This window comes from Saimiri boliviensis, chromosome 12, assembly GCF_048565385.1.
Source record: "Saimiri boliviensis isolate mSaiBol1 chromosome 12, mSaiBol1.pri, whole genome shotgun sequence".
Taxonomy (NCBI): Eukaryota; Metazoa; Chordata; class Mammalia; order Primates; family Cebidae; genus Saimiri; species Saimiri boliviensis.
The window spans coordinates 746427-758468 of NC_133460.1; the positions used below are offsets into that span (position 1 = coordinate 746427).

The following is a 12042-nucleotide window of genomic DNA, read 5'->3' on the forward strand; positions in this document are numbered from 1 at the left end:
AGGGACCATTTCCCAAGCTTCTTTCATGCTGTCTGGGACATAAATTGCTACATTTCAGTGCCTACAGCTGGGAAACCCCCTGAAGGTGACTCTGTCTTTTGTACCTAGTGTATGATGTCAGAAGAGTCTCCTTGGTTGGGGTTAAGTGAGATGCTTCCTGAATGATGACGCTGTGCCCCATGTTTTTTTCCTCCTAATTTGTTGTCGACCCTTGACCTACTTTAGAAGTTGTCTTTGTCATCAAGTAAGGTCTTCCATGTCAGATAGAGGCTATTTCCAGGCTGGGCGCAGTGGCTCATGTCTGTAATCCCAGCACTTTGCGTTGCTGAGCCAAGTGGATCGCTTGAGGTCAGGAGTTTGAGACCAGCCCAGCTAACATGGTAAAACCTGGTCTTTACTACAAATGCAAAAAGTAGCCGGGCGTGGTGGGACGCTCCTGTAGTCCCAGCTGCGTGGCAGGATGAGGCAAAAGAATAGCTTCAATATGGTAAGTGGAGGCTGCAGTGAGCTGAGAACCCGCCATTGCACTCCAGCCTGGGTGACGAGAGTGAAACTGTCTCAAAAAAAAAAAAAAGAGGCTATTTCCTTTTTTGCCAGTGAAGGGGGGCCCCGTGTTGGTCTCCGTATTTGTTACTTGAGATAATCTGAAAATTATTTAGAGCCATAGAATAGAGGCAGCCAGGGAAGAAGAATTTGACTAAGTTCTCTGAGTGTGCATATTAGAAACTGCAGTGACTGGGCGTGGTGGCTCACGCCTGCAATTCCGGCACTTTATGAGGCTGACGCAGGCCAATCACTTGAGGTTAGGAGTTTGAGACCAGCCTGACCAACATGGCAAAACCCTGTGTCTACCAAAAATTAGCTGGGCATAGTGGCAGACGCCTGTAATCCCAGCTACCTGGGAGACTGAGGCAGGAGAATCGCTTGAGCCTGTGAGGCGGAGGTTGCCGTGAGCAGAGATCATGCCATTGCATTTCAGCCTAGGTGACAGAGCAAGACTGTCTCAAAATAAATAAATAAACTGCGCAGTGTTCCATCTGTCATATGACCTTACTGCATTTGCAGGGGTACTCAGTTACTCAGTTTCACTGGCCAGAGGGAAGGTTGGAATTTGCGGGTCTTGTTACGCTGGACGTGGACTGCATGTCAAGCCTCCCCTCACTGTCTCTGCCCTATGTGTCGATGCCAAGGCTGAAAGAAGATTGGATTTGCAGGCGAAAGACTCATTTGAGGCCTGATTTCAGCCCTTAATCACTGTGTCTTAGCATGTTGTGAGGGTTGAGGTAGGCAGGTTTGCCAGCCTTTTCTGGAAAGGGCCGGCTGATAAATGCTTTTGGCTTTGCAGTCTGTCAGGGTCTGTGGCAATCCCCAACTCTGCTGTGTAGCCCCAAAGCACCCATGTTCATTTATAATAAGTAAATGAATGGGTGTGACTATGTTCCAATAAAACTTTATTTATAAACAGCTGAGGGCCTTAGATACTTCATATATTTAAAGCATGATATTACATAGAGACACAGCTGTGGGCCATAGATACTTCTGATATTTAAAGCATGTGATACAGCACTTGGTGTATTGGGAACCCGTTGGACTTTTTTTTCCCCAACCCCTTCAGCTTTAGTATATTGACAAATAAAAATGGAACATGGGTTGAGCGGGGTGTTTCATGCATGTAATCCCAGGACTTGGTTGGCTGAGGCAGGTGGATCACTTGAGCTCAGGAGCTTGAGACCAGCTCAAGTAATATCGTGAAATCCCACCTATAAAAGATTAGCTGAGTGTTGTGGTGTGCGCCTGTGGTACCAGCTACTTGGGGGTGCTGAGGTGGGAGGAACACTTGAACCCAGGACGTCGAGGCTGCAGTGAGCTGTGATCACACCACTGCACTCCAGACTGGGCGACAGAGTGAGACCCTGTCTCGAAAACAAAAAGGAATATATTTAAGGTGTACAGTTTGATGTTTCCATATACCAGAGGCCATTGTCACTCTACTACTATTATTATTACTACTGCTACTCATACTACCCTTTCTTGAGCTGTCAGTCTGTGCCAGGCACTATTCTAAGTGCTTAACATGTTTGATCTCATTTAATCTTCACCACGGAACTGACCCAAGGTCTCCTAACTAGGAAATGGCACAGCTGGGATTCAGTCGTGCCAGCTAACGCTGTGCTGTGCACTGCTTCACATGGAAGCTGCCCCTCCACCCCTGCTACCTTCTTTTCTCTCTGCACTCTGACCTTTTTCCTCTGTTGCCGCTTGCACTGATCATAGTTCTGATTGAATTGATATATTCATTTGCACTGTAGTTTGCTTAATGTCTATCTCTCCCTGGGTGGGAGGCTGAATGGAGCAGGGGCCTTGCCGCCTCGTTCTCAGCTCCTTCTGCAGCACTCCACCCACATCTTGCCCCATAAGCAAGTCCTGCCCATATCTTTGCCCGAGAAATGAATAATTGACCGCCATGTCCCACCCCTTCCCCCTTTCTCTGCCTAACAGCACCTTGGTCTTTCACAGTGGGTAGGACTTGGGCTCCAGGTGAAATGGGTTTGCAATTCCCTGATAACCCACTGTCCAACCATGGAAATGGGCAGGAAGGCATCAGCTCTTCCAGATGAAAAACCAGCCTGCAATGCAACATTTTCTACCCAGCCTAGAAAGCAAACACCACCACCTCCATGCCTTACGTTGGAGAAATTCTGATTTACAACACAGTCCCATGGGCCTCATGTCACTTCTCCCTCCTGGCAGTCCCATGGGGTAGGCCGAGCAAGCAGTAGTACAAACTACTCCCATTTTCCAGATGCAAAAACTGAGTCTTGGAGGTGAGGGGTCTTTCCCAAGGTCATCAGCTAGAAAATAGCAGGGCTGAGATTAGAACCCGCGTCTGTCTGGGTCCACAGTCTGAACTGAACTCTGCTTTGGTTGGTCTGGAATGTAGTCTGTGCACTGGCTGCATCTGCTTACCTTATTTGAAGATCTGTGGCTGTAGGGCCCGCCCTCTAAAGGTGCTGATGTAGTTGGTCTGGGATGGGGAACTAGGTACCTGCATGTCACACCTCAGGTGATTGCAGTGGACAGGCAGTGCTGGGAATCTCTTCACCCCACTGAGCCCCAGAGTGGAGCCTGATCCTTAGCTCTGGCCGTGTATTTGAATCACTGGAGGAGCTTTTTATTTAGCCTTCTATGATGGAAACATAAATAGACAGCATAGGATATTGAACTGCCATGAGGTCTTTTTCTTTATTTTTGAGACAGGGTCTCACTCTGTTACCCAGGCTGGAGTGCAGTGGCGCAATCTCGGCTCACTGCAACCTCTGGGTTCAAGCCATTCTCGTGCTTTAGCCTCTTGAGTAGCTGGGACCATAGGCGCGAGCCACCATGTCTGGCCAATTTTTGTATTTTTCGTAGAGACAGGGTTTTGCCGTGTTGCCCAGGCTGCTCTCGGACTCCTGAACTAAAAGCAATTTGCCCACCTCTGCCTCCCAAAGTATTGGGATGACAAGTGTAAGCCACTGCCCCAAGCTGCCATGAGCTCTTAGCATGCATCGCAAAGGTGAATGTTTCAGTATGTATCTCCGAAGGGCATGCATTTTTTTGTTGTTTATTTTTAATGACTTTTTATTTTGCAATAGTTTGGCTCACGAAAAGTTGCAAAAATAGTAGAGTTCCTGATACCCATCACTCGACTTTCCCTAATGATAACATCTAAAAGATAAGGATTTTAAAAAATGTAACTGTGGGGCTGCGTGTGGCGGCTGATGCCTGTAACTACAGCACTTTGGGAAGCTCAGGCAGGAGGATCACTTCAGCCCGGGAGTTTGAGACTTGCCTGATCAATGTAGCCAGACCTTGTCTTTACAAAAAACTGATAGATGTGACTGTAATACCATTTTAATAATTAATATCAAATATTCCAATAATCCCTTGCGGTTGCACAATGGCTCATTCTTATGTGATATCATTCCTTCTTCATGTTTTAGCTGGAATTTTTTTTTTTTCTCTTTTGAGATGGAATTCTACTCTTGTTGCCCAGGCTGGAGTGCAGTGGCCTGATCTTCACTCACCGCAGCCTCTTCCTCCCTGGTTCAAGTGATTCTCCTGCCTTAGCCTCCCAAGCAGCTAGGATTATAGGCATGCACCACCACACCAGCTAATTTTGTATATTTAGTAGAGACGGGGTTTCTCCATATTAGGCTGGTCTTGACCTCCTGACCTCAGGTGATCTGCCTGTGTCGGCCTCCCAAAATCCTGGGATTATGGGCATGAGCCACCATGCCTGGCCTCTTAGCTGAAATTTCTTTATGGAAAAGAGCTTCCCCTTCATTTCTTTAGTCATTAGTCACTCCGTAGTGATCAAATAAATGTCTGTCTTCCTTGGGGAAGCCTTTTCTAACCCTGGAAACCAAATGAATACTTTTGGGAAAGGTGGAAAAACACCTGTTTCTTTCCACTTTGTCTGTTTTCAAACAATGACCTCGCTCACTAGCAACACCAGAGACACCAAGAGGTTTCTCTTTATTCTCAGCTTCAGTGTGAACTTCTGCATATAAGCATGTGTGGTAAGCGTGGGTGCGGTAGCTCAAGCCTGTAATCCCAACGCTTTGGGACACCAAGGCAGATAGATCCCTTGACGTCAGGAGTACAAGACCAGCCTGGTCACCAACATGGTGAAACCCCATCTCTACTAAAAGTACAGTAAAAAAGACTAAAATGGCTCACGCTCGTAATCCCAGCTACTTGGGAGGCTGAGGTGGGCAGATCACTTGAATTTAGGGGGCAGAGGTTGTGTGAGCCAAGATCACGCCACTGGACTCCAGCCTGGGCAACAGAGCAAGACTCCGTCTCAAAAACAAAACAAAACAAAACAAAACAAAACAAAACAAAACAAAACACCAAAAAAAACAAGAACCAAACGTACATGGTATGTTTCAGCCCGTTGCACTTACTCCCCTTGTCAAAGCTCACATTGTCCCTTTTTTAGCCTGCGGTGCCGCTTCTGCTTGGCTCTTGGGCCTTCTAACAGTCCTGTTCATGCTTAGTTTCCTTGTTGCCCAGTGTAACAAGATGTCTTGGCTTATCTTGCATATTTCTTGCCCAGCCACTTTTCCGAGAAGAATGTGGTCGTTTAAATCAAAAGCAAAGTTTCAGTGGCCCAGTTGGATTCCAAACCAGCTTAATCAGAATCCCTGATAGGGATAAGGCCGGATACAGTATTTTTAGATTTTTTTGAGACAGGGTACCCAGGCTGGAGTGCAGTGGTGGGATCTTGGCTCACCGTAACCTCCACCTCCTGGGTTCAACTGATTCTCCTGCCTCAGTCTCCCAAGTAGCTGGGACTACAGGCATGAGCCACCACATTTTTGTTTTTTTGTTTTTAGTAGAAACAGGGTTTTGCCATGTTGACCAGGCTGGTCTCTAACTCCTGACCTCAAGTGATCCAACCGCCTTGGCCTCCCAAAGTGCTGGGATTACAGGTGTGAGCCACAATGCCCGGTCAGGATACAGTATCTTTTAAAAAGCACATCCCGCCTTGGATGGAAAACCACTGAGAGTATGCTGCCTTATCTGGCTCTGTAAACGCCTTATCTTTGCGCAAGGCTAGAAGTTTGAGTGGAGTCCTTGGCTAAAGCTCTCATGGCTGCATGGTGACCTCTCTTCCTTCTGCTGCTAAAACCTTTGTTTCAGAATTTAGACCCAGATGCGTCCGTGTTGAAAGCCAGGCTTGGTCTGTGTGTCGGTCCCTTTCCTTGCCTGCATGCTGCTGAGCTGGGGCTCCTCTTGATAACCGTAGGAAATAAGTTCTTTGATAGCTTGCTTAGAGTCTCTCAGTACTCCCCCTTGCCCTTAGAATGCAGAACAAAATACGTGGCCTGCAGTGTAGACTGTGCACAGCCTTCACTGTAGACTGCTCAGGCCCCCTCTTGGTTCCTGGAGTCTGCCATGCTTCCGTCCACTGCTGGGCTTTGCACACACAGCTGTCTGCTGGGAATGCCCTGCCTTTCCACCTCACTGAGTTTTCCTCTACTCACCTCAGGCACCAGCTGGATTGTCTTCCTTGGGGGAACCTCCTCTGACCTTGGTGCACCAGAGCAGCCCCCAGGCGCTTACTTGGTCTCATTGGTAGTTTTTCTCTACCCTAAGAGCACCTATCAAGGCCCAGAAGTTGCAGTTTTGCATTTGTTGGTGTAGTCATTAGATGTGTATCTCTCTCTGGAGCCTGACTCTTTGCGGCTTACATCCTGCCTCCACCACTTTTAGCTGTGGGACCTTGAAGAAATCATTTCGTCTCTGGTCCTTGGTTTCTTTTAACTGCAAAACAGGGATGATAAAATACTTTCCTCTACCTTGTGAGGCGGGGATGAAGATTAAATGGGGTAATTTGTGTAAAGCACTCAGAACAGAGCTAGCCATCAGTAGTAGAGAATCTTGGCAGGTATGACTGATAATTACTGCTGTGGACCACAAGTTCCATCCAGGCAGGGGCCATTTCTGTTTGTTTAGATTTGTATGCAGGGTGCTTGGCACATGGGCGGTACTCAGGAAATAATTGTTAGATGAATGAAAGAATGAAGTGGAAATGATAGTAATACCATGTTTATAGAATTCCATGAGGATATAAAATAATGCAAGTATATAAGCTCTTGGTAGCATATCTAGCACATAGTAGGTGGTCAATAAATATTCAATGCCTGAATGAGGAAGGTGGGGACAATAGTAATACCAGCTCGTGAGGTTGTCGTGGGGATCTAAGGCAACGCTGTCGTACCTTGTAGAGTGCCTAGCACATAGTCGGTGCTCAGAAAACGCTTGTTGAATGAATGAGGAGTAAAGTGGGGTTGATGGTAACACCAGCTACTAGGGTTGTTGCGGGGATAGAAGATAAGGCAGGTCAATAGCTCGTTGTATCCTGGTTGCGCCTGGTAGACACTCCGTTGAGTGAAACGGGAGGAGCTGCTATGAGTTTTTCTGTCCTGGGGCTTAGGAGAGAATCCTTTTGGGGTACAGAATGGTATGGAGCGGACACTGGTCCTTTTGAAGGAAGAATGGGCAACTGACCACTCCTAGCCAAGCTCCGGCCTGGGTGAAAAGCTGATTCGTTCCTTTCCCTCTTCCTCCCTAACCTGTTCTTTCTTTCCACTAGAATCCCTGCCCAGAGTCCAGCGCCTCCTTCCTGTCTAGGATCACCTTCTGGTGGATCACAGGGTAAGGCTGGGCCCCTGAGACCTCAGGGAGGTGGTGGGGAATGAATGAATGAATGAATGAGCATGCTGAGCTCCCTGCCTCAGCTTCTCCCTCCTTTGCTCTTCTGCAGAGTTGTCTTGAATCGGCCTATGCTGGCCACGTGGTCTCAGACATCTACTCTGTCCTGCAGGTTCATGAACTTGAATGTGATAAACACATGAGCCGAGAATGGCGTAAACCTCTGCAGAAGGCTTGGCCTGGGACAGCCATATACTGGACTGCTCTTGCTTTAGCTTCAGATTTGGGTTTTTAAAATATTAGCTATAGTTATTGACATCATCCCCTTCCCGCCCCCAACTCCTTAGAAAAATAATACTGTCTCACCATCGGAAATGTGGGTCAACAAAACACCTCTGCAGACTGGTAGTGAGCAAACAGCCAGAAGCAGCCACTGTCAGCATTTTAGTATACTTCCTGCTCGTCTGTCTTTTTTTTTTTTTTTTTTTTGACATAGAGTCTTGTTCGATCTCCTAGGCTGGAGTGCAGTAGTGTGATTTCAGCTTACTATAACCTCTGCCTCCCGGGTTCAAGTGATTCTTCTGCCTCAGCCTCCCAGATAGCTGGCATTACAGGCATGTGCCACCACCACCAGTGGCTAATTTGTGTCTTTTTAGTAGAGATGGGGTTTCTCCATGTTGGTCAGGCTGGTCTTGAACTTGTGACGTCAGGTGATCTACCTGCATTGGCATCCCAAAGTGCTGGGGTGACAAGACTGAGCCACCGTGCCCACCTACCTTCTGGTCCTCTTGTACATCTTTTTCTGCCCATTGTCAGTGTCTTACTGGGGATTGTTTGAAGAATCCCTTTTCCCCCTAATATGCATCATTTTTGTTCTTTTGGAGACAGGCTTTCCTCTGTTGCTGAGGCCGGAGTACAGAGGCACAATCGCAGCTCATTGCAGTCTTGATCTACTGGGCTTAGGGTGATGCTCCCACCTCAGCCTCCCAAGTAGCTGGGACTACAGGCACGATCCACCATGCCCAGCAGATTTTTGTATTTTTTGCAGAGACGAGTTTCACCATGCTGCCCATGCTGCTAACCAACTCCTGAGCTCAAGTGGTTCCTCCGCCTCAGCCTTCCAGAGTGCTGGGATTATAGGAGTGAGTTACCATGCCCGGGCTCATCCTTGTCTTGATGAACTTTTTACAAACATCTTTTTAGAAAAGTTAGGTGTCCTAAATAATTTTTTCAAATTACGATTAAAGAGTGGCACTGGGACAGTTGATGTAATTGGTATGTGACTGCAGGACCCTGGATGCATGCTAATAACATTCATTCTTGTTTTGGAAAATTGTGCTCTAGTTACCTAAGAGCATGTTGTGGATTACAAGGGGATACCCCTAGTTTTTTGGGGGTGAAGACATGCAGGGCCTACAGCTTAACTTTTTTTTTTTTTGGGGACAGAGTCTTGCTCTGTCGTCTAGGCCGGAGTGCATGGCATGATCTCAGCTCACTGCAACCTCCACCTTCTGGGTTCAAGCGATTCTTCTGTCTCAGCCTCCTGAGTATCTGGAATTAGATACCTGCACCTCTATAGCCGGCTAAGTTTTGTATTTTTAGTGGAGAAGGGGTTTCACCATGTTGGCCAGGCTGGTCTCAAACTCCTGATCTCAGGTGATCCACCCACCTCCACCTCCCAAAGTGCTGTCATTATAGGTGTGAGCTACCATGCCAGGCCTTGTTTTTTGTTTTTTTTGTTTTGTTTTGTTTTTTGGAGATGGAGTCTTACTGTCTCCCAGGCTAGAGCGCAGTGGTGCGATCTCAGCTCACTGCAACCTCTGCCTCCCGGGTTCAAGCAATTCTCCTGCCTCAGCCTCCCGAGTAGCTGGGACTACAGGCATGTGCTACCATGCCCAGCAAATTTTTCTATTTTTAGTAGAGACAGCGTTCACCATGTTGGCCAGGATGTTCTCAATCTCTTGACCTCGTGATTCACGTGCCTCAGGCTTCCAAAATACTGGCATTACAGGTGTGTACCATCGTGTCCAGCCAGTGCCAGGCCTTTAACTGTTGAAATGTTTTACAAAAAGATCATGTGTCTGCATGTGTATGTATGCATGACAGTGGATGGAGAATGATACTGCAAACATGGCAACATGTTAACAGTGCTGAGTTGAGTGAATTCTTAGTATGATTTGAGTAATTTTTAAAAGGAGTTTGAAATTATTTTAAAACAAAAGTATTTTACTTTTTAATTATAAAAGTGTTGAGTCGGCTGGGTACAGTGGCTGACGCCTGTAACGTTAGCAGTTTGAGAGGCCGAGTGAGTGGATTACCTGAGGTCAGGAGTTTGAGACCAGCCTGCCCCATGTGGTAAAACCCTGTCTCCACTAAAAATACAAAAAGTAGCCGGGTGTGGTGGTAGGTGCCTGTAACCCCAGCTGCTTGGGAGGCTGAGGCAGGAGAATCTCTTGAACCCAGGAGGCGGAGGTTACAGTGAGTCGAGATCACACCACTGTAATCCAGCCTGGGTAGAGTCACATAGAAAGACTCAAGTAACAAAACTTAGTAAGCTCATCCCCCAGATTTCATGATTGTTAATGCTTTGTCACATCAGCCTTTTTGTTCCCCCACCCCCCAACCTGTTTTTATTTTTCTTTTATTTATAGGATCTCTCTGTTGCCCAGGCTGGAGTGCAGTGACACAATCACAGCTCCCTGCAGCCTCCACCTCCTAGCCTCGAGCAATCCTCCCACCTCAGCCTCCCTAGGAGCTGGGACTAGAGTTGTGAGCCATTATGACTGGCTAGTTTTTTTATTTTTACCTTTTGTAGAGATAGTCACCCTTTGTTGCCCAGGCTGGTCTTGAAAATCCTGGGCTTAGGAAGGCCTCCCACCTCAGCCTCCCAAAGTGCTAAGATTATAGGTATGAGCTGCTGGGCCTGGCCCATATCAGCCTTTTTAATGTGAAATTTTAAAAAGTTGGCGGGGCATGGTGGCTAATGCCTATAATCCCAGCACTTCTTGAGGCCAAGGTAGGACGATTGCTTGAGCCCAGGAGCTCAAGACCAGCTTGGGCAACGTAGGGAGACTCTGTCTCTACAAACATAAAGAATAAAAAAAATTAGCCAGTCATAATGGCTCATATCTGAAGTCCCAGCTACTCTGGAGGCTGAGGTGGGAGGATTGCTCTAGGCTGGGAGCTGGAGGCTGCAGAAAGCCGTCATGGTATCACTGCACTCCATCCTGGGTGACACAGCAAGACCCTGTCACTAAAAGTAAACGAATGAATGATTAAAAAACAAAACAAAAAAAAAAAAAAAACAAAAGTAAAATAGAGCCATCCTGATACTTCCATCCTAAATCATCTTATTTTCTAAATATTTTGTATGCACACCCCCTCCGAAAACAAAGCCATTTTTTCCTGCATGACCCAACAGAACGAGCTGTAATTTCCTTGTGATACGTGCAATTGTCCATCCACATTTGGACTTCTCCAGCTGTGAGGCTGCCTTCGTTTGCCGTGGGCAGTTGTGCTGGGGAGGGGAGCAGCATCAGCAGGCATGTGGGGTGACTTAGCCCCCTCCTCCTCCTCCTCCTATTGGCTCTCGTTGCCTAACCGCCTTGTGTCTTGGCCCCAGGTTGATGGTCCAGGGGTTCCGCCAGCCCCTGGAGAGCAGTGACCTCTGGTCCTTAAACAAGGAAGACATATCGGAACAAGTCGTGCCTGTTTTGGTAAAGAACTGGAAGAAGGAATTTGCCAAGTCTAGGAAGTAAGTGTGAGCTTCCTTGTCCTTCAGCATGCCCCGGTCACCTCCTTGCCACCCCTGTGGCCTAATCTGGGCTGCGGCCCTGGCAGTGCTGCCTGTTACTAGCCTTATGGTATTGGCCAAGATGCCTCACTTCTCCTCTGGGCCTCAGTTTGCTTTTCTGCCAAATGGAATAAAATCTCACAAGTCATTAAGGCTAGTGGGTAGAAAATAAGAGAGAAGCCAGGCATGGTAGCTGATGCCTGTAATCCTAGCACTTTGGGAGGCCGAGGTAGGCAAATCAGTTGGTCAGGAGTTTGAGATCAGCCCGGGTAATGTGGTGAAACCCCGTCTCTACTAAAAATACAAAAATTAGCTGAGTGCGGCGGCACACACTTGTTACCTCGACTACTTAGGGACCTGAAGCAGGAGAATTGCTTGATCCCCAGAGGCAGAGGTTGCAGTGAGCCAAGATCGCAGCCTGGGAGACAGAGCAAGACTCCATCTTAGAAAAGAAGCCGGCAGTTGATGCCATGGCATGTGACTGTCCCTCCTTGAGTCAGTGTCACTTTTTCTGTCTGTTTCTGAGCTTCTGGCATCCCACATGTTCCTACTGTTTGAAGTGTTTCTGTCCATTGTGCCCAGCTGACCATGTATGTCTCTTTAGCCAAAGAAGCTCCATTCATGAGTGATTCTGGCTGTACTGGATTTTAGACTCTACCCGCTATGGAAGGCGTGCCTCACTGTGCCACCTCTGTCATTCTTTTGGGAATCAGGCCAGGGCCACCCCTGTATATAACTCATCAAATCTAAGACTCATAAGTTGCATGGTAAGTTATTCTGTGTAACAGTTAGAAAGAAAAGCAACTGCCAATTAAACAAGGATGTAAGACGCGTCCTGAGCCTGTAATTGCCAGAACATGAAATTGCAGGTGACATGAGGGCAGTGGGTTTCGGCCATCGGGTAGTATGCGGTTTGTCTTTTTCCTGTTGCCTGATCCGGAGTAAGGTTACTATGGTAAGCTGTGATGGGGCCAGTCTGGTGCATTGGATTCCCCACAGACCCGTTGGCCTTACAGAGAAAAAACCCAGACCTGGGTTCAGTTCCT

At 47.4% G+C, this 12042-nt stretch overlaps 1 protein-coding gene across 9 annotated transcripts in view; it reads left to right on the plus strand.

The window, feature by feature from the left end:
* Window positions 1–12042, plus strand: part of ABCC1 (ATP binding cassette subfamily C member 1 (ABCC1 blood group)) — a 187297-nt gene that overhangs the window by 74741 nt on the left and 100514 nt on the right. For all 9 annotated transcript variants that reach the window (XM_039478044.2, XM_074381615.1, XM_039478045.2 and 6 more), the window contains exons 6-7: window positions 7145–7206; window positions 10826–10957. In XM_039478044.2, coding sequence (XP_039333978.2) covers window positions 7145–7206; window positions 10826–10957 — 194 coding nt within the window. The remainder of the gene's footprint in view (window positions 1–7144; window positions 7207–10825; window positions 10958–12042) is intronic.